The 26,584-nt window shown below is 52.3% G+C and overlaps 1 protein-coding gene and 1 non-coding gene across 5 annotated transcripts in view; both read right to left on the bottom strand.

Moving 5' to 3' along the window:
• Positions 1–527: 527 nt before the first annotated feature.
• On the bottom strand, positions 528–599 carry Trnat-cgu (transfer RNA threonine (anticodon CGU)). The gene has a single exon. It is a non-coding gene; the product is annotated as a tRNA-Thr (tRNA).
• Positions 600–8,477: 7,878 nt separating this feature from the next.
• Rab11fip4 (RAB11 family interacting protein 4) overlaps positions 8,478–26,584 on the bottom strand; it is a 38,187-nt gene continuing 20,080 nt past the window's right edge. Inside the window, exons 2-15 of one of the 4 annotated variants that reach the window (XM_052194752.1) lie at positions 25,726–25,958; positions 22,797–22,991; positions 22,165–22,299; positions 21,901–21,936; positions 21,320–21,419; positions 20,989–21,092; positions 19,631–19,771; positions 16,844–16,925; positions 16,147–16,284; positions 15,916–16,071; positions 14,830–14,973; positions 13,353–13,983; positions 13,148–13,270; positions 8,478–13,106 (exon numbers count right to left, since the gene is read on the bottom strand). In XM_052194752.1, coding sequence (XP_052050712.1) covers positions 13,867–13,983; positions 14,830–14,973; positions 15,916–16,071; positions 16,147–16,284; positions 16,844–16,925; positions 19,631–19,771; positions 20,989–21,092; positions 21,320–21,419; positions 21,901–21,936; positions 22,165–22,299; positions 22,797–22,991; positions 25,726–25,958 — 1,581 coding nt within the window. In that variant the 3' untranslated portion in view covers positions 8,478–13,106; positions 13,148–13,270; positions 13,353–13,866. Of the gene's footprint in view, positions 13,271–13,352; positions 13,984–14,829; positions 14,974–15,915; positions 16,072–16,146; positions 16,285–16,843; positions 16,926–19,630; positions 19,772–20,988; positions 21,093–21,319; positions 21,420–21,900; positions 21,937–22,164; positions 22,300–22,796; positions 22,992–25,725; positions 25,959–26,584 lie in introns of all 4 variants that reach the window. The other 3 variants (XM_052194754.1, XM_052194753.1, XM_052194750.1) reach the window with 3 other exon arrangements.

The following is a 26,584-nucleotide window of genomic DNA, read 5'->3' on the forward strand; positions in this document are numbered from 1 at the left end:
AAGAAGAAAACAACGAAAACTCACTCCCTTTAGTATAGTTTTGAAGAGAGAAGCTAGTTGATGGTGAGCCACCTCAGTAATCCCAGCACGACTAGGGAGACCATATCCTAAAACAACAGAAGACTTGGAAGTGTCACAACTATGTGGGGCCTGACACAGAACGTCAAGGCTAAGGAAGGTATGGGCGCCCGTGGAGGGCGGGGGCGGGGGGTGGGGAACAGTAATGCAGTTGGCTGGGCAGAGAAAGCGGCGACACGTACGTACGTTGTAGGGAAGGAAAGCTCACAGAGAAGGCACGCCTTCGCTGCGCGATCCAGACCAGAGTTGTAGGGTCAGATGCAGGGAGTTCAGCAGCTGTGCGGGCCCCGGGAAAGAGTTCTTGTGTTCTGGGAACGAACAGGTAGAGGAGGGGCAGAAAGACTTACGACGAACTTTAATAAAAAAAAAAAAAAAAAAAAAAAAAAAAAAAAAGAAGCGCGTTGGAGCTGAAAACTCGGGAAGGATAACAATGCTTCGCTCCTAAACGTAGGCACGGACGGGGTTCGAACCCGCGATCTTCGGTTTACGAGACCGACGCCTTACCACTTGGCCACCGCGCCTGACAGCCAAGCGGCTGGTGGAAGCTCTCAGTGGAGGGGAGGTGGTGCGGGTGGGGAGGCGGGCAGGCCCCGCCCCTCGCTCAGGCCCCCCGCCCCTTGCTCAGGCCCCGCCTCTGCTCAAAGCCCGCCCACCGAGAGGCTCTGACTGACGCGTCACGGCCTCCTTCCGCTCGGGTTAGCGGGTAGCGCTGCTAGCGGGCGTTCGGGCACCCTGCGGACGCGGGAAAGCCTCGGCGGCCGCGGAGCCATCGCCTCCCCGCTCGGCTCGGGCCTCACACAGCCGGGAGAGGCCGCAGAGATGTGCGTGAGGCCCGGCATGATCGTGAACAACTGCGCGCCCACCGGAGCGGGGGACCAGCCTGTGGTCGGCGGGGACCCGGCACTGCGCGGAGGCCCGGGCGAATAACAGATGCCAAGAGGGCGATGCCGGAGGGGGACACTACCGAGACGGAGGGAGGGCATCAGAGGGAGACCGGGATCGAGGGACAAACGGTTTTGCTCAGTTCTAGGCAAGGGATGGATGAGTGGTTGGGGTGCTTCTACCACAGTCTCCTTGGTCCTCCATTTTGTTGACGTCGTCATATATGACTGGAGACAGAGACTCCCAGGCTGACTTCAGACTCTCTGTCACGGAGTTTACTGTGATCCTTCCTCCTCCATCTCCCAAGGGTTGGGATTTCAGGCGGGGGCCACTAGGCCCTATTTACCGGATGCTGGGGATCGAACCCAGGATTTTGTCCGTGCTAAACCTAACAGAGCCACATTCCTAGTTCCTAGATCTATAATTTAAAATTTTAATAAAAAAAAAAGTCTTTAAAGTTTTAGTAAGAAAATTAGGTCTCTGAATCCTATGGCCACGGCATCTGTTCCAGGAGGGAGGGGAGGGTGGCCCTCCTCTTGTTGCAGGACTGTGATGCCAACTGGGCAGTAAGGTCCCACTTACCAGTCTTATGTACACTCTTGTAAGTAGGCTACCACAGCCTAGGGAAGGAAACACCCTCCAGAGGGCTCATGCTATATTGCCCGCGCTGTATAACTAGTAAGTTCATCTTTATGGGTTGAACTTTTTTTTAAAGGTTTATTATATATAAACAGCGTTCTGTCTGCATGTCTGCAGACCAGAGGGGGCATCAGATCCCATTAAGGATGCTTGTGAGCCACCACGTAGTTGCTGGGAATTAAACTCAGGACCTCCAGAAGAGACGACAGTGAGCACTCTTATCCTCTAAGATATCTTTCTCCAGTCCCCTAGAACCCTTTTTCTTTTTTAAATGTAAAATCGGGGAGATCTGTAAATCCTAAGGATATCTTTGTGGATGTATGTTAAGAACACAGATTTGTCCTATTAAGTTTACATACATGGTCAACTGGACGTAAGTACCTTGTATGACACAGCACTACAGATCTTTTTGTTTCTTCGCTGCTGGGACTGGACTGAACTCTGGGTCTCCTGAATGGTAGACAAGTGTCCGCCGCCACTAACCTTTATCCTCCAGCACCCTCCCCATTTTTAGAATCTTACTTTGTGTGTGAGGGTTTTACTTGCAGGCATGTATGTGCACCAAGTGTATGCCTGGTGCTGGCAGAGGTCAGAGGAGGGCATGGGATCCCCTAACACTAGTCATGGATGGTTGTGTGCCCCCCACTTTGGGTGAGTGCCCTGAAATAAACTCAGGTCCTCTCCATGAGGAATAAGTGTTTTTCTCCAAGTTCATTCATTCATTCTTTTTTAAAAAATAAATCTTTTTCAAAGATCTTATTTTTTTTTTATGTATATGAGTACACTGTAGCTGTCTTCAGACACCCCAGAAGAGGGCATTAGATCCCATTACAGATGGTTGTGAGCCACCATGTGGGTGCTGGCATTTGACCTCAGGACCTCTGGAAGGGCAGTCATTGCTCCTAACCACAGAGCCATCTCTCCAGCCCTCTCTCTACTCTCTCTTCTGAGCCAGGGTCTTGCCAAGTTGCCCAGGCCTGGACTCTTTAACCCCAGGACTTGTGATCCAGTCTGCCCTTCAGGAAGGGTGACCGCTTCATTTTAGACAACCGACATCCTGCCCGTTAGACACTTTATCTCTTCTCCACAGGTCTCTGACAACCATCATTCTTTCTGCTTCTAAGAGGTTCACAACCTTAGATCCTTCATGTCTGAGAAATGATGTGGTGTGTCTGGTGGGGACCAACTTTCTTCAGCCCCTCAGCTTCCATGTTGTAACTTCAGAAGGGTGTCCTGGCTTTGTAGACTGAACGTTGTTCTCTCACAGGCTTGTGCCACATTCTCTTTACTTTCCTGTCACTGCCTGGTTGTCAATAACAGGGCAGCGAGAGGAGTGAGCAGGTTGACTTGAGGTACACGCTCAGAAGCGCCACTGTGGGTTTTGTAGTAATTTTAAATTTTTTGTTTGCTTTGAGGCAGAGTCTGTCTTTGAAGCCCTGGCTAGCCCACAACTCATGATTTGTAGAACAGAGTGGCCTTGACTGACTGAGGTCTGCTGCCTTTGCCTTCCACATGCTGGGTCTGACGGTGTGCTCCACCGAGCCGGGCGCTCCACCCAGCTGGGCTTGTTTTCAAAGGGACCTGCAGTTTCTCTCTTGGCTCCAGCATTTGGAATTCCCACCACAGCACGCAAGCACCTCTTTGCCGCTTTATCATTTTCTTGGCTGTGAATAGTGGCCATCCTCTACTGCTGATTACTGACATGACATCTATTCCTGGGCTTGCTGGCCATTTGTGTGTCTTTGGAGAAGTGGATTATTTGTTCTTTTTGTTGCAGTTTAAAACATGGATATTAGCTTCCTTTTAATCTGCTGAGTGACTTTTTGTATATGAAGCAAGGGAAGGATCCAGTCTAGCCTTCAAGGGACATAGTAGAGAGGTGAGCCAGACACAGCCTGTAGCTGAACTCAGGCTGGGAAAACTGAGGCGTGCACTCTGCAGACCACGGCGGTGATAGAGCTACCACGCTGCGGGCAGTCGCACACAGTGCCTTTCCATTCTAGGTTTGTGGTTGGGTTCCTCATGGTGTAGAAAAGACTGCAGAGGTACTGGGTACAGACATACAAGAAGAGCCATGCCCAGCGTCCCTACTGCCACTATTGGATTTCAGTTTCTTCCTCCACAAGGTAGCCATGAATTCTGTCCCTGCATGAACCAAAAATAGAACAGGGTGCTGGGCACAGCAGCACATGCCTGTAATCCTAGCACTCCGGAGGTTGAGGCAAGAGGAATTCAAGACCAGTAAGGGCTATTTGAGACTCTCAAAAAATGGAAACAGCCTAGAGATGGTTCAGCGAGGAAAGGCACCAGATGCCAGGCCTGAGTCCGCAGTGGAGAGAGCCACCTCCCGCAAGCTGTTCTGGGCCTCCACAGACATGCATGGCATGCACGCCCTGCACATGTGCACACAAAATATATAAAAGTGTACATCAAAAGGCTGCTTCAGTTTTCACTGCTAAGGTTAGAGCCAGAGTGGGAAAAGCCAGCCAAGATCCCTTTCCCTTTGGTACTGTAGCAACCTGACACTTTTCCTGTTGATCAAATTTCCCAGACACCACAAAGCTTGAAATAAGTCTGTGAATACTGGGGCAGCTGCAGGGTGCCACTTGCAACTTTTGGAGTGTCGGCAGTGTGCTTTCACGTGTCTCGTCAGATTGTGTCCACACCATGCGTAGGACTGCTTATTCCCTCTGGCCTGGCTACTTTACGGTATCCAGTCTTGTCTTTTTTTGCTATGAGGGGAAAGAGGGGCTCTTGGGAGTATCAGAATCGAGAGATTAACCATTTAGGCCTCCCCGGGAGACTGAGAGAAGACAGAATCCTCTGAGTGTCAACCACAGCTGTAGCAGGCTATGGGTGTCGTCTCTGAACGTGAGCCTGCAGTGACAGTGAGGGCGGCCCATGGACTGCCTAGGACCATGGCTCCTGGACAGTAAACTCAGCTTGGATCAGTAAGACACTGTGGGGACCAGCTCTGCTCAGGTGGGTTCCCTTAGAGACAGGTGTATCTCCTGAGGGGAAACTGGCAAAGCTGTCTCAAGCTCCGCACAGCTGCTCTTCCTAGTTCTGCGGACCATCCGGCTCCCCCTTGGGTCAACACAGTCTCCAAGGCACTGTGTCATCCTATAGCCTGAGGATATATAGCCGATATAACTGCTAAGTGGGCAGTTAGCATTACTGTGCTCTTTAGGGTAAGTATCAAAACCTCAAATCCTGAGTGAGTGCCCTGTTAATGTGAGGACCTGAGTTCAAATCCCAAGAACCCTGTAAAGCCGGACAGTAGTGTTTGTAATGCCAGCACTGCTACAGGAAGAAGGAAGGCAGAGAGGAATCCTGGAAGCTTGTGGGCCTGGTGTACGCAGGAGTTAACAAAGAAACATCTCAAGCAAGGCGAAAATGAAGACTAATACCCAAGCTTGTCCTGACCTCCATATTTGCAACACGGCATATGTCTGCCTCTGCTATATAACACACGCACACATATAAACACACCAAGGAAAAACTCCAATACTTTTCAATTTTTATTATTTATTGTAGGGTTGAAACAAGGTCTATGTAACTTCAGTTGACTTCAAACTCACTATGCAGACTGGGCTGGCCTTGAACTCACAGAGATCAACCTGCCTCTGCCTCTTGGTATTGGCATTAAAGTTGTGCATCACCATGCCTGGCTCTTTTCTTTCTTTCTTTCTTTCTTTTTTTAAATTAAACACAAAAGTCACATTTGCAATGCCATGGTGCTCAAGTCAAAAAAAAAAAAAAATCTTAAGACACTAAAGTTAGCTTATAAACCTGGGACTCCAACCACGACCCAGGGCTGACAAGGGTGGGAAGAGTAAGGAAAGTCCCTGCAGCCCAATGCCAGTCTCCTGGTAGCTGCCAGGCAGCACACGCCAGAGCTGCGAGGCCTATGGCCCAGTTTATCCTGAAAACTTGGTCAGCTGCTGACCCCGTCAACCCACCCAGGCAGCCAGGCCAAGTTGCAGTGGGCCCAGACTTCTCCCGCTCCTCCTGAGGGAGCCCCAGGTGGAGTTTGCCACCTCTCCACTCTCGCTCCTAGGTGCCTACCCCTCCCACCTCAGCCTCTTGGACAACCCTGTTAGGGGGAGGTGCCCTGAGTTCGGGGTTCCACATATGCCATGCCTTCTCCTCGGGGCCTCTCCAAGACAGTAAACCCTCCTCTCACTTGAACAGGTCAAGGCCTGCTCTGTGATGAGTCTCCATGTTAGCAGAGCCTGAACTCTGGGTGGCTGGAGAGCTGGGCTCCTGGGGTGGTTCAGTGTTCTCAGCTGGTGGTAAGCCAACCTTCCAAGAGCACTTCAACACTACCTGGCACCATGTAAGCCAGTACATCCCCTGTGTGTGCCCAGAATTTGTGAGTCCTGTGCTGTTGATAAAATTGCAAACCATGGACTGAAAAGAGATTTGTCGATCGTGGACTGGAGAGATAACTCAGTGGTTAAGAACACTGGTCATTCTTCCGGAGCACCTGTAGGCTTGGGTATCTGCCGGCAGCCCTGGAACCAGGAGCAGGTGCTATAAACCCCACTGGAGTCTTCCAGGGCTAGGTACAAGGACTGGGCCAAAGCAGTATGATGTCCCACTGGATCCCCATGGGCTGCAAAGGACCATCAAGCAAGCTGGACTTGAGACAACAGAAAAATGGAGAAATATAAGGGGACATGACGGAAAGAAGTCCCTTATCACCAGATCTAGTCTGTATATTGTCTGCGAGATAAAAACACTACTGACAGGTGAGATTGCAGCCTACCTGTGTGGTCTGTGAACTTTATCACAGGCCCCTCTCCCCCTTAAACCCAAGCAACACACTCCAAAAACCACCGCACCATTTCACTTGCAAAAGGAGAATTTTTTTAAAAATACCAGAGGGAGGTATTGTGTTATTTTATGGTTCTACTGCAACTGATTAACTTTTTTTTTGAAGATTTATTTATTTGAGTAAACTGTCTCTGTCTTCAGACACACCAGAAGATTGCATCAAATCCCAATATAGATGGTTGTGAGCCACCATATGGTTGCTGGGAATTGGACTCAGGACCTCTGGAAGAGCAGTCAGTGCTCTTAACCACTGAGCCATCTCTCCAGCCCTGCAAAAGGAGAATTTTGGAGAAATCCATTAACCAATTTATAAACAGTTTTTGCTGTTTGAAATTGGATCACATTCCTTTAATCCCAGCACTATCAGCCAGGCGTGGTGGCGCACACCTGTAATCCCAGCACTTGGGAGGCAGAGGCAGTCGGATTTCTGAATTTGAGGCCAGCCTGGTCTACAGGTGAGTCTCAGGACAGCCAGGACTACACAGAGAACCCTGTCTCGAAAACCAAAACAAAAAACAAATCCCAGCACTCTTAAGCCAGAGGCCAACAGACCTCTCTGAGCTTGAGGCCAGTCTGGTCTACCTAGTGAGCTCCAGGCCAGTCAGAGATAGAGAAACCCTGTCTCAAAAAATAAAATTTGTTTTAGTTTGAGAGACAATCCCACTATGTAGAGATCCTGCTGCCTGTGAACTCACATAGATCTGCCTTTGCCTCCCAGGAGCTGAAATTAAAGACCTGTGCTACATCCAGCCTACACTTAATTTATACACTGAATCTACTTGTTCAGTACACTGAGCATTGTAACCACATATATGGTAAGACACTCTAGTCCCATCCCATGCACTTTCCCTGAATGTCGAGGCTGTCTCACGCATGTTTAGAGCTCCGACCGCCATGCCTATTTAATGAGCCCAGCTCAGCCTCATATGGCCTCATCCTGAGATTCTTTTCTGTCTAGTAGTTGAGAAGCTAGCTCCACCTGAGTGGAGGTCCAGAGGAAGCAAACTCAAGCTCCAGGGGCCAGGGTCAGGCTGCTAGACTGGCCACACGAGAGGACCCAGTGAACATGGGTGGCAGGGGTGAGGGTGGAGGGGTTCATTTTCAGCTGTGTTGACTCCCCTGCCTTCCAGCACTGTAGTACAGGTGACAGTTTCTTCAGTGGGGGCGGGAGGGTGTGAGTTGCAGCTTCTAAAGATAATGGACCTGTGAACTGAATGTGACGTTATTTGGGACCATGCAGATGTAATGTAGTTCAGCTCAGCTCACTGGATTATCTGAGCTGGAATTTATTCAAGTTAAACCCAAGTCATTGGGTTTTCCTGTATCGCTGTAAATCTGGAGGCCCTGGGTTGGTAAGAAAAGACTACACTGAGGAGACAGACTAGGTACAAAACCTCTGCACTTGACAGTGCTTCCCTGTGGGCCCAGGACACAGGTGAACCTGTGCAGTGCATCGCTACCCATCTGCCCCAGAGCACCCACGGCGCGGGGCCTACCTGGAGACGACACATGGGCCAAGATACCTGGTCTGCGTGACCTCTGAAGCTCTTCATCCTTGAACACATATAGGATAAAGGGTAGAAATCTGGGGGCCCCCCCAACTACACAATCATGTGCAGCCATGATAATCAAGGACACAGGAATTCATCTTAGGAAATGAAAGCAGTTCTAGTGGGGACCTGACTCTGGTAGAATGGATGATATAGAAGGAGGATGACCCAGGACCCCTTAAGCCCTCTAAGACCCTTGCTAAGAAAGAACATGGCTGCAAGAGTTTTCAGTCTGAGGCTGAACTGGGGATAACACTGGAGCTTCTGTGAATCACACATATCTCTAGACAAAGCAGGCCAGGATTGACTGGACCCAGATCCTGCTTTAACCTTCCTCTAGAGGGCAGCAGTAGCCACCTCAGTTATTGCACACCATAAAGACGCTGTTTTTCCTACAGAAAATGTCACCCTGAGGCCAGGACACAAGCCTGCCTTTCTCCCCCTCTGCCTCCACCCCCTCTCCCATTTCCCTGCGGAAGTTCACACAAGTCAGGCACAAAAAGCCAATTTTTTATTTACATTGTGGTCTGTACATTACAGTTCCTTGGAAGGTGCCCACCACTGAAAGCCTGTTTCTGGAGACAACAGAGTGGAAACAAACAGTTCAGGGCCTGGGCTGCACCCCATCCTCCTCTCCCTGGGGCCCAAAGTGGAAGCCTCTTCCCAACCCCAAAGCTAAGGCCATTTGCAATTACTGGCTTCTGGGGCAAAGCCCCAGATGTAGTCCCTGGAAAGTCAGAACCTATCTCCTATAGCTTCTCCCACCTGGGCCCCAGAAGGCCCTGCCCCACAACATGAGAAGTAGAAGCTGGGAGCTGACAACAGGCCGCGAGTCCTCAGCACACTCTGTCCGGTGCAGACATTAGTCTGGTGATTAATGGCACTCTGGTCTGAGCACCAGCAGACAAGGAAGGGCTGGACAGGTAGTGAGAGCAGGCAGGGACAGCAGCAAATGACTTCCTTCAGCACACATCAGGGGAAACACGAGAGGCCATGGCCCTGAACCCAGATGTATTGCCAAGCACTGGAAACCACATGGCCGGGGCTTCCTCCAGAAGCGCCATGCACAGAGCTTTGCAGACCTGCAACCTCCCTGCTGGGGCCAGTGCCTCACGTTAAAGGAAAGCGGTCTTTTTATAATAAATATCTGAATCCATGAGGAAGAGGTCTGTGGGAGAGGCTGGTCTGCACAAAGCTACCCTTGTCTGGGATGCAGGGCTTCTACACTAGCTGCAGGTACACAGGCGATTAAGTGGTCCCTATGCTTAAGACTGTAACAAACTCCTGTACAAAAGTTACCAAGTCAACAGAGCTGGGGGGCTATGGGAAATCAAGGCCTGGTGGGGTAAAGTGTTTGCCAGCTGGCCTCAGGAAAGGCATGTGGCTGCACACGTGAACACACAGGACTGGGGGAGGTGGGGTAAGGGGATGTACAAAAGGGGGCAGTGGGTAACAGTGAATCCTGTGTGGTGGTAACAAGGAAAAAAGGCACAAGGACCCCAAACCATGCAGACAGGAAACAGTGCAGGACACGGTAAAGCAGTCCCAAGAGACAAGGCCATCAGAACACAGGCTTGTAGGACAGGTGGCCGGGGATGCTGCCCTCTAGAAGGTACCCCAGAAATACACATCCCTACAATACAGTCATGATAGGAAAAAGAGGCGCCCACAAGGAAGGGACACGGAAGCTATCAGTTCAATAGGGTATCAAGGCCTGCCACCTTGCTATGCTTTCAGAAACAAAGCCTTTTCCAGAAGAGTCTATTTTCTTAGCCGAGCAGCTAAAAGATGGCAGAGTTGCAGAGCTCTCCCTCCCTCCCCAAAGGTGCTACCTCCTCTTTTCCCCGGGGCACATCCATTGCAAGTACAATCTGTCAGGGTGAAAGTCAGGACATCATGGTCCTGTGAAGATCTGGCTGCTCTAACCTGAGGCCCCTCGGCAAGTGCATGCTAGTGATACCAGCCTGAGGAGCCACCACAGAGGGAAGCCCTTGGGCCCCAGTGAGGGGTGGGTAGACTGGGGATAACAGGCAGCACTGAGGCCCTAAAGAGCTTCACCTGGACCTCTACAGAATCACTGGACATCCTGGTGACTACCCTAAATCTTTCCCAGGTCCCATCAGTCATGTCTAGACAGGTGTAGATTTGCCAATGGCCCTCAGATGAGTGAAGTCCTCCTGATCCCTTGGGCCTTGCTGTAGAGTCTCCGGATCCCCTACACAGCCCGATACGTACCAACAGCCCTTGGACCATCAGAACCAATAAGGACCACAGCTCAGGACTAACTAGATATCGGACTATTACCTCGAGTTCTCCGGAGTGTGGGTTGGGTGCTGCTTTGGCACTGACAGGGGACCAACTGGGACACCCTCAGAAAATGGACAAAACATACAGAGGCAAGTGGCCCGGGCATCTGAGGCTGCTTTCACGGTCCAGCCCTTCCCTGCCCACCTGCCTCCACTTCCCGATGGGCCTACGCCCAGTCATATGCCAGCACTTGTATCCTGTCCCTCTAGGATAAGACTTGCAGAGCAGTGGGAGTGGCTGGACGCTCTCTCAGTGGCATAAGTACCCATCCTCTGGGCCATCGGCATGCTTCTCCAGCCCTGCTGGAACTCAGCAGACATTTCACACGCTTTAGGAGCCTCCGCCTTGAGTTGTGCATGAACAACACTTGGGAAGGTCGTTGGAGATATGGGTGCTCGGCCATGGAAGTCAGAGTTGGTCCTGTCATCAATGTCTTTCCATGCTGCTGGGGACTGAACCCCTCGCCAGGCACTCCACCTCCGTGCCACACTCCCAGGCCACCCAGCATCAGATGTGCGACACCAGCACACAGCCAACCTGGCCGACTCAGGCTCAAGGCCCGGGGTTCTGCTTGGTCCTTGAGCTCCGTGGTTTTAGTATATCAGACATAAAATTTTCGAAAGGAACTTCCTTCGTAGAATCTCAAAGAAAACTACTGGTCTAAAAGAAAATTGGGCTAATTCAAAACTAAAAGTAAACAACCCAGGAAGACAGTAGCTCATTATGTTTGGCTCCCAATGGAATATAAGGACAGCTAAGTGTCACAAGAAAGGTGCATCCCCCACACGGCCCCCAACCTACCTTGATCTTAGCAAGTTCCTGCTGACCCTTCCCTGAGGAAGTTGTCTAACTTGGAAAGAGCAACACCGACTTCATGGAGACCTAACTAAATGAGCATCACCTGAGACATTCTCAAAACCTTCCGAGGCCTGGGCCACACCTGAGCCAATGGTTAGAACTTATGAGGATTGGGATGTTAAAAAGCTTCCTAACCACCAAGGAAGGCATGGTACATCGTGATTCTAAAACCTCCTGTTTATCTGAAACCCAAATCTAACTGGACACCAAGTCGAACATCTAGATGCATGAAAGTCAAGCAGGAGCTCACAACTGGAAAGCAAGCCAGGGGGGCAGCAGAGATAGAGACCAGATTCTTCCCAAGCAAGGAAAGTTCTGGAACCTCCTGTGGGTGGTGTGGCACTGGGGCCCCTGGGTCTTCTAACCCAGAACATTTTAAAAAGATATTTTAAAAGTAAAATGGGTGTGGTGATTCTTGCCTGTAATCCCAGCACTGAGGGAAATGGCCTTGAGTTTCAGGGTAGCCAGCAGGGCTACAATGTAAAACAGTGTCTCAAAAAAGAGAGAGAGAGAGAGAGAGAGAGAGAGAGAGAGAGAGAGAGAAGAGAAACTTCAGCAAACATGATCTATGGAGAAGCTGACGAAGTTTTCTAAGTGTATTCTGGCTGAGGAAAGTAGGAAGGCTGGATTTCACCTGAGGTGTGTGTGTGTGTGTGTGTGTGTGTGTGTGTATGTGTGTGTGTGAGACCACATTCAGAAATCATTCTTCCGGAGGCCTATAGCAAGCGTCCAGGTCCACAGGGCCTCCAAACCCGGGTGAAAGTTTCATCAGGGAGCCCACTCTTCTAGCCCTACAACTTGGGCCTAAAGCCGTCCTTCCTCTTCTGTGACATTGTGACTCTGGCCTCTGTGGGAAACCCACAAATGAAGCAGGCGGCCCACACAATTTCAAGTCTGAAATACTCCTGAGCGTAGGCCCTCTGACCAGGCCCCACATCAGCTGGCCTCTGCATTCTGCCAGCACGGCACCTGGACCAACCTCGAGCCATGGTCATCTTCCCATTCTTCCTCACGAGACTCCTTACCCAGTCTCCTTTCTCCATATCTTCCCAGACCCCAGGGAAGGAGACCCTGTATCCCCAGATCCAGCTTTTCCATCTTCCTGGTGTGGTTTATCCAGGCAGACCAGGTGCACCCACCATCTGTGCGGCAAGAGATGAACTCTATGTACATGATTAAAAGGAATCTCAAAAGCCACAGAAAGCACAGTGACTTGGCTGAAACTGGCCACAGCCCCGGCTCTGCCAAGCGGCACACACTCGCCAAGTGCCCTCTTCACCTTCAGCTGTGCCTCCTTTCTGCCCACTAGCCTCTCCGACACGCCCAAGTCTTCCTTTTTACACAAGATGTGCTCAGGAAGACAACCTGAAGGGGAAGCCTTGAGACCACGCGCCTCTCCAGGAGCTGGGGTGAGGACACCGATCACAGGCCCTATAAACTGCGACAAACCCAACGCTCCCAGGACAGACCTGCTCCCAGATCACATGTTAACCGCCCCTCCCCAGGGGTGAATTCCCATCAGGTATTCACAGAATGGAAGACTAAGGTTCCTCCAGTGTTCTCCGCTGGACCTCCTGCCAGCAGTGTCTGCTCTCTAACCAGATGCAGGTGAGTCTGAAAGCCGTGGCAAAGGGTGTCTGCCCGTCTTGGAAACCTTCCCTAGGCCTGTCCTCACCAAGGAGCACGGAACCCAGACAGGTCACGTGTGACAACGCAGCCATGAAAACACACCTCTCTCTCCCAGGCAATCACTCCTTTTGGCCCCCAGTGCTAACTCACACCTGCTCAGGGCACCCTACCCTTCTTGGCTTTCCTTCCACCCCCAGCTGAACCCTGCTTATATCCTCAAAAGGAAGCCAAACCAGAAAGGGGAGGTAGGCGAGCAAGACTATGATGGACTCAGCCCAAAGGCATGGGCAGTGCACACTCTCTGTAAGTCTGAGTCCACTGGACCTGCACCCCAGAGGGCTAGCCCACAGGGGTCTCTCCAATACCTGCACCCCAGAGGGCTAGCCCACAGGAGTCTCTCCAATACCTGCACCCCAGAGGGCTAGCCCGCAGGGGTCTCTCCAATACCTGCACCCCAGAGGGCTAGCCCGCAGGGGTCTCTCCAATACCTGCACCCCAGAGGGCTAGCCCGCAGGGGTCTCTCCAATACGTGCACCCCAGAGGGCTAGCCCGCAGGGATCTCTCCAATACCCCTTCCTCTGAGCTTAAAAAAACAAAAACAAAACAAAATAAAACAAAACCCGGCTTGAAAGATTGCCTGAAAGGCTGTCAAGGACACCGAATTCTGGAGAATGTAACAGCTTTGTCCCCACTTGAGTCGGGGAGGAGCAAGAACCCATCTCCTGAGAGTGTCTTCTAACCCTTATCCACAGAGGTAGAATCATTCCATCAATATCCTAAATGCAAGCTTCCAGGCCTTGCTGTTAACTCCTGAGAGTGTCCCTCCCACATCCAGTCCCCTCTGCCCCTCACAAAGGGGCTACAAAGTGCACACACAGCCCACCATGGGTTATCACCCACGACCGTGGCCCTAAGCTCACTCCTTTCCTGTGTGTGCACAGCCCCCTGCACATACATCAGGACACACACAGGGTGGTCGGAGGTCCGGGTACTGAGTGAGCGTGGGGGAAGCCTGCATCTTCACCCTCAGGCGGGCCTGCCCCCTGGCCCCAGGTCCGACGGCCGCTCTGCAGCCAGCCCTGACTCAGTGTTTGATCTCCAGGATGGATGGGTTGTGGTCCAGTATGGCCAGGATAATCTTGTCCATGTACTGTCTCAGCCGGAAGTTGATCTCCTCCTGCTCCTTTAGGGCCTCCATTAGCTGAAGGGAATGAGAAAAGGGGGGTCAGATGCTGGGCCCAGGCTGGGCTTACACTGGGCCAGTGACCAATGACAGAGGCGCCCAGATCAGCCTGAGCATTTTAAGCAGGGACCAGAGCCTATGGCAATTTAATTGACTGAGAAGGGGCTAAAGTATGGGGAAATTTTCACAAAGATTGGGAACGCTGGGCAGACACACTTATAATCAGGCTAATGTGTACGGGCCCGGCTGGGGCCGCCAGCTTTCCCTCTGCTCAGAACAACAGTACCCTTCTCATGCCAGCCTTGCCTTATTCAGTCGCTCTCTCTCTCACAGCGACATTTATGTGGAGTTACCTGCTCTCCTGGAGGCCGGAGGAGTGAGGAACATGGGGGCTCAGTTTCCCACTAAAACACAACTGAGTGTTCTGGTGACCGATTAGAGAAGATGGGCCGCAGTGCTAGGGGCTGGGCTCCCTTCCCGCTGCCACTGCTGTGGCCTGTCATTTCTACAGGGAAGTGTGGAATCTGTGAGCTAAGAGACCAAGCAAAAGCAGACGCTTCTGGAATTCTGCTCTCCATCTGGGTTAAGTCCCAGAAGGACCTCTCACTGGCACTCCACTCTGACTTGGGCCCAGAGCTCCTGAGTTAGAGAGCTAAGCCCCTCCCATGGCTACCTCCTGCTCAACTCCAATGTCACCGAGACAGGGGCAAGTGGAGGACTATCAGGACCAGGTCTCAGCCTGCCTTTCGGATCCCAGGTAGTTTGGGGTGCACTGTCCCAGCAGGTGGAAGCTGGGGCAGGTCCACAGAAGGAGACAAATCACCATGGAGACAAAGGTCTAGGGGAATAAGAGGACAAGGCTACCTCATCTCGAGATGCTGTGTCGATTTCTGCAGCCAGAGACTGGGCTTTGGTCTGGGTGGCAAAGAGGTTCTTCGCCTCGTAGAGGCTGAGGCTCAGGATCTGCCCATTTAAATCATCATTCTGATCCCGCAGCTTGTGATTCTCCTGTGCCAACAGAACCAAGGCATGGTGAACTCGGGGAAGCATCCGGAGCCCGCTGGAACCCACGTCCCCGTGTCTGTGTCCTCAGGGGGAAGGGGAGAACCTGCTTGGGAGAACCAAGCTGACAGGGGCCTTTCCTCTCTAGGGTCCTGTGGGGGGCTCCGTCCACCAGAGCTTGGCATGCAGCCCTGGACCTGGCCGAGGAAGGTGCTGCTAGTCTGGAGTCTCTGTGCAGGAAGGAGGGCTGGTTCTCCTTGCACCTCCTGCAGCCAGGGTCTGGAACCTGTTTAATAGGAGCTGTTTCAAGACGCCCTTGCCCCAGAAGGCAGGTGACACTACAGTTCCGCAGGTGCCCCCTCCAACTCTTGCCTCTAACTCACCCTGGGAACCTGGGAACCCCTCCTGGGTAGGTGACGGGCTAGCTGGGGAGATGGCCCCAGGACTTCTGCCTGGGCGGATGAGCTCAGGGGCAGTCCATGCCCAGTCTCTGGTTCACAGGCCCAGTTGAGTTTGGACTCCACTCCCTCCTTGAGCCACCGCCCCCTCCTGATTCCCCTCCTGATCCCACGCTAACACCGGCTGCAACATCAGGGATGATGGGACACTATGAGAAGCAGACTCTCAAGGACTTAGGCGCTATCTGACTGGGGTCCCAACCCAGCCAAGCATGTATCTGCAGCTTGAGGGTGGGTCTCTTTATTCCAACACCCGAATGGGACAGGGGCCTAGAGTGCAAGAACCACTGGCCGTAACCAGAGGTCAGCTGCTTGCCTAGGTGTGGGACGGGACGACAGGCCTTGGCAATCAGGTAACTGAGAAAAGATGGGAGAGGCGGCAGGAGGTAGACTGGGGCTCGCAGCTCCCTCCCTATGACTTCTAAACAGAAGCCGACATGGCTGACCTAAGAGCCTCTTCAGAGCCACTGGGCATGGCTCTAGGGCCTACCTGCTTCAGACGCTTGACCTCATGCTCCAGTTCCACCTCACGGGCTCTGGCGTTGAACTCGCCAAGGGCAGATGAGCTGCGGCCCCTACCTGGCCGCTCGCAGTCCAGCTTGTACATCTGCAGGTGCTCCAGCTCTCTCCGCAAGTCCTCGATGAGCTGTCAGGGAGAGCAGCCCGTTGGCAGCAGCAGTGGCACTGAGAGAACCCTAGGGGTCCCCGGCCTGTGACCCACCTCCTGCGTCGCCTCCCGCTCCTTCTGGAACTCGAGGCGGTTCTGCCGCAGCTTGTCCATCATGCGCTTGTAAAGGTCCATCTCGTCCTTCAGTCGCAGGCTGGTGTCCTCCAGCCGGTCAGACATGCGCTGCCGCTCCTAGGACAAGGCAGATCCGGTCAGGGCAAGCATCCTGAGAGGACCCTCGAGCTCTGGAGGATCTTAGTGTGGCAAATGGAACATTCTAGAAACATAGCAGGAAACGTCCCAGGCCCCTGATGTCCTTCAGTAGTGTCAGACAGAACCTGAGAAGAAGCTGTCAGGAGCTAAGCCCACCCTCTTCAAGAGAATTCCACAGTATAAGGCATTTACAGTATATAAGACCAGCTAAATTGTCACTGTAGGAAACTTGAAATTTTGAAAATTCAGAAGCAAAAGTCATTCACTTCCCCTCCTATTTAATTAATAAACTTATTTTTGTTTCTTTTTAAGACAAAACTCTCATTACCCTAGGATGGCTTCAAAGCTCATGGTAGCAGAGGATAACCCTCTTTTCTCCGCAGCCTGAGTGCTGGGATCACAGGTGTGTGCTACCGCGCGCGCGCGCACCCTGGTCCCTCTTCTCTGCAGGAAAATCCGTCAGTGCTTCAGAGGCTGCGATCCGGCCCTGACGGCCATCACCCACGAACCCAGCGTCCTGCTGGGCCCTGCCGCTCACCTCGTCCAGCTTCTCTGTCTGTGACTTGAGTCGAGCCACTGTCGTTCTCAGATCTGTGTTCTCTTCTTCCAACTGCTGCACCCTGGAAAGACAAAGGGCACAGCTCAGAGAGTCTGGAGCAGAAATGGCCTTAGAGAAAAGGCGCCTGGCAGGCAGCCTCCGCTTCCAGGACAAAGAAACCACCGCCTGGGAGGAAATGGAGACGGAAGATAAGTAAACATCTCACAGGTAACTCGGGCCCAGAGTCCCTGATCCAAAAATCCAAAAGGTTCCTAAATCCAAGGCTTTTTGAGCAATGATGTGGTGCTACAACCAGAACCCATGTTGTCATGAAACTGCTTCCTGTGTGGGGTTATCAGCACCTTTAATCCTGGCTCTCGGGGTACAGAGAGGCAGGAAGAGCTCTGTTGAGCTGAGAACAGCTGGCTTACATAGTGAGTTCCAGGGTGGCTAGAGTCTCAAAAAATACGTATGGCCGGGTGGTGGTGGCGCATGCCTGTAATCCCAGCACTCTGGGAGGCAGAGGCAGGCGGATTTCTGAGTTCAAGGCCAGCCTGGTCTACAGAGTGAGTTCCAGGACAGCCAGGGCTATACAGAGAAACCCTGTCTCGAAAAAAGCCAAATCCAAAAGACAAAAAACAAAAAAAAAAGTATGTATGTATATATGAAAACAAAAATATAATATATATATATATATATATATATATATATATATGATTACTGTCAGTCTATAACTTACTTTTTAACTGTGTGTTTGTGTACAGTATGTTGTGCACATGTTTGACCTTGTTTGAGATAGGACCTTTTATTGGTTTGCTGGACCAGCTGACCCTCCAACCTCTGGGGCTCTCCGATCTCTGCCACAGAACACTAGGGTTACAGGAACATACTGCTGTGTTTTATGTAGGTTCTGGAGATGCAAAATCTGTGTGGCAAGCACTTTACCCAGAGCTATCACCCTGGCCCCATAAGTTGTTTTAAAAATAAGGGAGCCAGGCTTGATTGTGAATAGCTTTAACTCCAGAACTCAGAGGCAGAGGCAGGCATATCTCGAGTTTGAGCCCAGCTGGTCTACAGAGTAAGTTCTAGGACATCCAGGGTTACATAGAGAAATCCTGTCTTGAAAAAAAGAATGAGGGGCTAGAGAGATGGCTCAGTGGTTAAGAGCACCGACTGCTCTTCCAGAGGTCCTGAGTTCAATTCCCAGCAACCACATGGTGGCTTACAACCATCTGTAATGGGATCTGATGCCCACTTCTGGTGTGTCTGAAGACAGCTGCAGTGTACTCATATACATGAAATAAATAAATAAATCTTTAAAAAAGAAAAGAAAAAAGAATGAAAGGAAGGAAGGAAGGCAGGCAGAAAGAAATTTCATGTTTAGACAGGGTCCTATCTCCAACACATATATATATGTAAGTATGTATTTTAAAATCTAAAAAATTCTGAAAGCTGGCCTTCACCCATGCACACATGTAAACATACATGCATATACACAAAATTCTTTATGGAACAATGAGGAAGAGGGCTTCTTCTAGGAGGAGGAGAGCAGTCCAATGTCTGGAATGCCACGCCTCTCCTGCTAGTGCCTGCAGTCTGAAGTCTAGGCCCATATTTGCTCTCTGCTCCCATGCCTGGCCCTCAGCTGGAATTGGCAGTGCTCAGCGCCACATCTCTGATTCAGAGGCAATGGTCCTCTCTGGGAGTGTTTCAAGATGGCCGCCCTGCAGTGGCCCAGTGGGGATGGCAGTCCATGGCTTTATAGGCAGGGAAGGTAGCTATGGGACTTACAAAGCCACATCTGATTCTCGCAGTGCCCCCGCCCCAGCTACTGCCTCATTCTGGAGAGGTTTTTTTGTTTTGTTTTGTTTTGTTTTTACCTTAATGAGGCCTTGGGTACCTAGGGGGGCTGCCAGTCAAGGGCCAGAGAGGACGCTGGACCTCCATGCTAAGTGGTGTGAAGCCGGCTAAGGAAGTGAGGAGCGGGTGCGCCAGTGACCGGAGGTGCCGCCCACGCCTCCACATGAACAGCGCCCCGGAGCTGTGGGAAGGGTAGCCAGTAGACTATCTACTCTCAGACCCTGGCGCTGGGCTCCTGCTTCAGCCCTGCTCAGTCCTCTCCCCTCTACCTCCCTGGCCCCGGCTACCTCTCTTGAGCCTGCAGTCATTTAAAACAGGAGTTTAACATGAGTGGCCCCTTAGGACACCAGCCCCAGCGCCATATGCAAACAACAACCTCTAGAGCCGTGGTTCTGAATCTGCGGGGCCAGGGAACACCGGACAGTGCCTGTTCCTCCAGGGGCCCCACCATGGCCAGCCAGCGACAAGGCCACAGTCTCATCACAAAGCACACGGTGCATGGTACGCATGGCAGGCAGAGAGGGAGTTACACAGCAGGTAGAAACACCGTGCCCAGGGCCAGTGCTGTTCCTACAGCCCGACTTGGGATCTAGCAAGGAAGATGCTGGTATATACAGGAGGCCACAGGCTCAGCTTACCCACGCTCAAGTTCAGGACACGACAAGTTCTGACGGCAGGGGGCGCTCCCGGCCTAGCTATCAGAACCAGTCCTCTGATCCTCCTCTGCACTTCTTCTGCCCAAGCACCTTGGCTACCAGGAACTTTCACTCTGCCTACTCCCTGAAGAACTGGCCTGTGCAATTTTACAGTATCTGAAGTAGACATGCTAGAACAATCGGCTCAGCTTTACTGGAAGCACTGCGGGGCAGCACTACCCCAGGGCGGAGGGGCGTTGCGGGGCGCTGCGGGCTCAGGCCTGGTGCCCACCTGGTGTTGAGCAACTCCAGCTCTGTGCTCTTCTCCCGCTCCAGCTTGCAGTAGACCTCACGGTGTCTTCGGACCTCCTCCTCCAGGGCCTGCTCCGCTGTGGTCTCCTGATCCTTCACCATCTCCTCCAGCTCATGCACCCTGAGGTGGGAGCACAGACAAACTCGGTCAGGGTGCACTCAGCCCACTCAAGAAGGCCTGGACCCTGCCGAAGCCCCTAACACACTCACTGTGATGGTGGCGGGCTTCCAGGCCTACGCCACGAACTTAGCTAATGGGGGAATTAAGGACACTGTGACATCTAACAACAAGTGTGTCAGTCATACTCCAGGGGGAAGCAGATCTAGCGAAGCTCTAGGGGAGCGAGGCCACACAGAACCCGGTGGAGGCTACGGGCTTGACCACAGCTACACCAATGGCTTCCAAGCTTTACCCTCTCTTTTCTACGGATGTCCTACCCAGAGCCACTCCAATTACTTAGGTTCATCTGGCAAATGGCCATAAGAAACCCAGAGCCAAGCTGGGTAGTGGTGGCGCATGCCTGTAATCCCAGCACTCTGGGAGGCAGAGGCAGGTGGATTTCTGAGTTCGAGGCCAGTCTGGTCTACAGAGTGTGTTCCAGGACAGCCAGGGCTATACAGAGAAACCCTGTCTCAAAAAAAAAACCAAATCAATCAATCAATCAATCAATCAATCAATCAATAAATCCAGAACCAGGAAAAGGCCAGACCCCTCTGAAGTGATAACCCAATGCTGACTACCAGAAGCCTCTAGTTCTGTCCAACAGTTCACAGTCTCTCTCCATCAGGCTTAGCTGGGGCATACAAAAGGCCATGCGGGGAACAGACCCAGCCCAGAGAAGTCTATCAAGTTTCTTGCATCAGGGAGGCCAGACAGCACGGGAGGCATCCTTCCCAGTGTCCCTGCATCCATCCGTTCCCTCACCACCTGGCCACACACAGCAGCCCCTAGGCCCTCCTGCCCTCCACTCCCTGTCACAGGGGCATGTTCCCAGGAAGGGAGGTCAGGCCCTGGGCACTCTAAGCCAGTGGCTCTCAACTTTCCTAACCTCCCCCGCCAACCATAAAATCATTTTGTTGCTACTTGATAAGTGTAACTCTGCTACTGTTGTAAACTGTAAGTATCCTATGCAGGATATCTGATATGAACCCCCAGCAGGGGACATGGCCCACATGCTGAGAACAGCAGTTGTCACTCAGTGGGAGTCACAAGCCCTGGGGTTGTACCCTCAGAGGAGTTATCCATCAGGTCTGGAATCTAGGCCAAGTGGCTCAGAGCGGGAGAGGCTGGGGACAAGTGGGGACATCTGCGCTGCCCAGAGCCGCCCCGCCCCGGACCTGTGCACCAGTTGAAGGTTCTCCTGCTTCAACTTGCTCTTCAGGCCCCCGCTCGTCAGGCTGTCGTTCTCCAGCTCCGTCACCTTTTTCTCCAGGAAGCTCACCTGCAGCATGAAAGGCGGGGCAGGGTACAACAGGCTTTTGAAGCCACAGACCTGAGAATCTAGAAAAGCCCACGACAAGGGTCTCCAAATGACTACGCATAAAAGAACAGTCAGATTTTAAGAGGAAAGGGCACGTGATAAGTGTCCCTCTTGCCCTGAACTCCTAGGTGGGCATAGGGTCCAAGTCCCCCACACATCCCAGGAACATGCAGAGTCCCACGGCCCACCTTCTCCGTAATGTCATTGTCACAGGAGTCGATGCTGTCACGGAACAGGTCCTCGGTGCTGCCGTTACTGCTGCTGAAGTTACTGTTGTGCATGAGCTGCCTGTGGGGGCAGAGGGCACCTGCCTGCCATGTGTGCCACAGCCTGGGACCCCACTCAGGCTACAGGCTGGGTGAGTTTTCAGTACAGGGGCTGCCAGGAAAGAGGTCACAGGAGGGGCACTCCATCTGGCCTTCCTACCCAAATGACTGTCTGCTCTGAGCACAGCGGACAAGGCACTCCCCAAGCCCAGGTCCTGAGTGGAAGGGTAACGCCCACAGCCATGGGCACCTAGAAGGCCCACTAAGGCCGACATAGTGAGGATCTGAAGATGCTGACGCTACTAAGTAGGGGCAGGCAGCAAGGGCAGGGAACGGGCTGCTCTGCCCCTGGCTGTCTCTTCCGTGCAACTGGGGCTGCAGTCACTCAGCTACATGCAAGGCACAGGCTGAATCTGGGCTGCTGCCATGGAGCCCTGGCCCTGGGACAGCAGACGCAAGTCACAGTGGTAAGCACTCAGCTCTGTCTCCCAAGAGGGTCTCACCGTCCAAAAGCTGTGCTTGAGATCTTCCGGTTGGGGCTAGAGAGAGAGAGAGAAGGGGACACAGTCACCGAACAGGGGGCACTAGGCCACCTCCACATGCTGCCCACTGTACAGCACTAAGGTGTGATGGGAGGAAGGGACATCATTCATCAGCTTGGTGCCGAGGCACCTCCGGGGCAGCCCTGCTGGGACGCCCAACGCACCCGAGCACCTGAGCACGCAGGCGGTCCCGCCTGGCCCCGCCCCTCTGGGCTGCAGCCTCACCTGTTGGCCTTCAGGTTTTTCAGCCGGGCCTCCAGGTCGTTCAACAGGTTGATCTTCTTGCAGCACTGAGAGCAGTATACGTCCAGCAGCTCACTGTTGTAGGCGTGTCGCATCTTCCTCGGGGTCTGTCCCGCACTGGGCCGGGGAGGGGGAGGGCGGCGAGGGGGGGGAGGTCACTCTCTGTGCTGCTGGCAAACTGTGCCCCGCCCCACCCACCTCACTTTGGGGCAGAGGAATGGAAGTAAACCAGAGCATCCCTTTCCCACGGTTGCCAGAGATAGAGGTGTGTGCGTGTACCCAATTAGCAGATAAGGCATACAGAGAGTTAATGTCACAGGAAGGAATGACTCAGACAAGCAAGGAGCCAGAGAAGGTCACTCGAAAGGCCCTACAACACTGAGGTTCTAGGAAGCAAGATAACATCGACACTCCCCCACAGGGGTCTGCAGACTCCCAGACCAATTAACTGTTTCTCCCTGCAAAATCAGGATGTAAGAAGGCAGCACCCAGCATGCTAGCGGGGTGCTGGACAGAGGAAGGATGTTTTTTGCCTGTCTGACCCACTAGGATGAGGCTAGACTGGTTCTGGCATTTTCCATAAACTCCAAATGCCACCCAGAGCAAGGGAGCACCTGGAAGACACTGAAGATCCTAGGTCTGAGTAGGCATTGGTTCTGGTCTCATCGTCGGGGCAAGGGCTGCTGGGAGCACAGTCCACGTCATCCCCCTCGCCATAGTCTTCAAATTGCTCCTCGTTGCTGATGAGAGAGGCGGTGGAGTGAGTAGAAAGGTCTGATGTGGTCATGGATGGAGTGAGGACGAGGGACCTAGGGCCATAAGTACCCAGTTAGTGAGGGCTGAGGGCGCGACCTGCAGCGTCCAGGGGGGTGGGGGATGGGGTGGGGGAATGGGGGGGGAGGGGAACCAGCCTGGATGGCAGGAGCCTGGATGAGTCTGCACCTTTTGACTTTGGGGACCTCATCCTAAGGGGAACATCCCACATAGAGATTTCTCCATAAGAGATATATAAATTGTCCCATCCCCAAACAGCAAAACACTGGTTATTTCTTGATGATTTAGCAGCAGAGAGATTAAAATTACACTATAATTATAGTTACTGTATTAGAATATGTATCAGTGAAGCAATTATTAAATTATAGAGTATCAGATGATTGCTGAAAGGTTCATATATTGATAACAAGGAAGAGAAATACATATCAAAGATAACTTAGATATAAGCTTTGAGACAGTAATTAGCAAACTTATTTTGAGACAGTGTTTTACTATGTTGGCAGTGATGGTGGGCACCTTTAATCCTGGTACTCAGGAGGCAGAGGCAGGTATATCTTTATAAATTCAAGATCGGCCTGTTCTATATAGATTATTCCAAGCCAGCCAGGGCTACACAAGACCCTGTGTTTAAAAAAAGGAAGAAAAGAGAGGGGAGGGGAGGGGAGGGGAAGGGAAGGGAAGGGAGGGGACGTAGACAACACAGATGGTACCACGCCATGGGACTTGGGTTAAGGGTTATTTTCTCTCATTCTCACTTTCCCCATCTTTTCCAATTTTTTTTTTTTTTTTTTGGTTTTTTGAGACAGGGTTTCTCTGTGTAGTCCTGGCTGTCCTGGAACTCACTCTGTAGACCAGGCTGGCCTCGAACTCAAATCCACCTGCCTCTGCCTCCCAAGTGCTGGGATTACAGGTGTGTGCCACCACGCCTGGCTTCCAATTTTTAATTATCCCTTAATTTTTCAAAAATCATCGTCATCGTCGTCATCGCGGTGTGTGTTACATGCTCATGCACACGCCTGCCACAGCCCACATGTGGAGGCCAGAGGCCAGTTTGCCCCTGTCTTCCTGTCGGAGTGCTGGGATTCACAGACGCCACTCCCTGTCTCAGTGAGTTCTGGAGCTCAGATGCACCGTGACCCACTGAGGCAGCTTTCTGGCCCTCTTTATCCTTTATCATGACAAGTAACACAGGTGACAATCAGCCCCCAATTTATAGAGCGGCATGTCTAGTCCAAAGATGCCTAACTCTAAAGAACTGTCAGAGACCCCAGACTCTAAGGCATCTCATGGGCCACCCATGAGACACGTGAGGGCGTGGGTGGGGCTGACTCTACAACCTGAGAGCAAAGAGAGGCTCAGCTCGGTGCCTGCCTGCATCCATCTTTGACAGTCACCCTGCATCCACCTTTGACAGTCACCCTGCAGTCACAGCAACTTCTCAGCTCAGCAGCAGACCACGCCCCCCGCCCCCCAAGTCCAGGGAGTCTGCATTCAAAAGGGGAAACTTTTACTGGGGGCTGGGGCTGGGGAAGACAGATGAATACCAGGTTAGTTCTCAGAACGCATCTTCTGTGTTTAAGGATAGCAGACAGCACCACCAATAGCTGAGTCCCCTGGCACTCAATCTGCATTTTCTTTCTTCACACTTTGTGCCCCCTGGGGGGTGTCACTTGTACCTCAGGCTGAATGGCTGGCAATGCTCCCTTTCCCCTTATGTTTGTGAAACTTCACCAAGGCTGGGAAGATGGCTCAGCAGTTAAGAGAACACACTACTCTTGGGGGGGGGGGTTACCTGGGAGGGCCCCACCCTCTCTGAGGAGGAGAGGGAGTGGGGGGAGGGACTGTGTGTGTGTGTGTGTATGTGTGTGTGTGTGTGTGAGTAAATTCGGAGGTGGAGTAATGTTCAGGATATATATAAATACATTTACAAAAGAGGAGCTGAGCTCAGGTCCCAGCACCCACAAATGCCCCTACAAACTCACAAATGCCCTCTTTGGGCTGCCACATACCCAAGCATGCACACCCACTCAGGCACACACAATTAAAAATAAATATAGGCTGGGCGTGGTGGCGCACACCGGTAATCCTAGCACTTGGGAGGCAGAGGCAGGCGGATTTCTGAGTTCAAGGCCAGCCTGGTCTACAGAGTGAGTTCCAGGACAGCCAGGAGGACCACACAAAGAAACCCTGTCTCGAAAACCCAAACCAAACAAATAAATAAATATAAACAAATCTGAGACACTCAGACTGGAGAGATGTCTCAGTAGTTAAGAGCACTTGCTGATCTTGTAGAGGACTCGGGTTTAGCTCCTAGCACCCACATGGTAGCTCACAACCACCAGTAACTCCAGTTCCAGAGGATCTGACACGCTCTTCTGCAACAGGGACACATATATACATGCAGGCAAAACTCATACATATAAAAGTAAATCTAAAAATGAGTCAGACGTGGTGGCACACACACCTTCAATCCCAGCACTGGAGCCAGTGTGGGGACCAGGCCCATCAGCAATACATACTGAGACCCTGTCTCCACAACCCCTCCCTAAGCAAGCTGGCTTTCCCACTGGGCTTCCAATTCCAGGATTATCCCTACTATCCAGACACCTGTGGAAGCAACACACACACACACACACACACACACACACACACACACACACACACACACACACGGTGCTGATCCTCTCAAGGCGTCATGTGTACTTCTGGAGATGCCTTCCAAGGACTCTACTTCTGGCCCCGGGGCCACGCGCCGCCTCGGTCACTCACTTGTCCTCTGGCAGGAACAGGCCCCCCAGCTCAGGCTCCTTTTCCTCGCCAGAAGTCCTGACGGAGCCCTCCGGGCCCTGGCTGCTCTCCATGGGGCTGTCCATGTCTAACTCCTGGGGTCCCTCAGGTAGGGCCAATGTCATCGCTTCCTCCTCGTCTTCCTGGAAGACGTCGTCGGGTTCCCTGGGGAGGAGCTCGCCATCAGCAAAGGTAGAGCCAGAGAAGTCGCTGCCCTGGAAAGTCAGAAGGGCAGAGTGAGTGAGGCTGGCCCCCAGGGACTCGGTACTCACCGTCTACACGGGCATCTGCAGGGACCGTGGGGCAGGATGGCCAAGATGAGTCTCTAGACATGAAGTGCCCGGTAAGGCTCGAGGGATTCTCATGTGGCTGAGTCGTGAGCATTCTGTAAGGTCCTGTCTCCCAGATACAGCCGCCCATGGAAAAGGGCTGCAGCCAGACCGGCTGCCCTGAGGCCGGGACAGCTTTGATGGAGCCCTCATCACAGTCTGCATGGGGAGCCACAGACCTTCATGAAGGCTTCTTGGCTGTAGTGACTGGGCACCCACCCTAGCCAACAGTCAGGGACAACCCTGCCCTCACACGAGGAACCTGAGGCATGATGGTGCAGAAGATGTACAGCTAGAGTGCACCTTCCAAGACCCTGTACAGCCACAACACCTCAGTGTGAAAGAAAATAGTAGTAACTTGTCTGTCTGTCTATCTTGCCTTAAGCCACGCTGCCAGCTGTTGTGTAAGTTTACTCAAAATTAAAATATTCAGTCTCCCAGGTAACCTCCTTAAGACAGAAAGTAAACTCAAAACAGTTTCAGGAACTCCCTGAAACTGACCAGATTCTCTT

Source organism: Apodemus sylvaticus, chromosome 10, assembly GCF_947179515.1.
Source record: "Apodemus sylvaticus chromosome 10, mApoSyl1.1, whole genome shotgun sequence".
NCBI lineage: Eukaryota > Metazoa > Chordata > Mammalia > Rodentia > Muridae > Apodemus > Apodemus sylvaticus.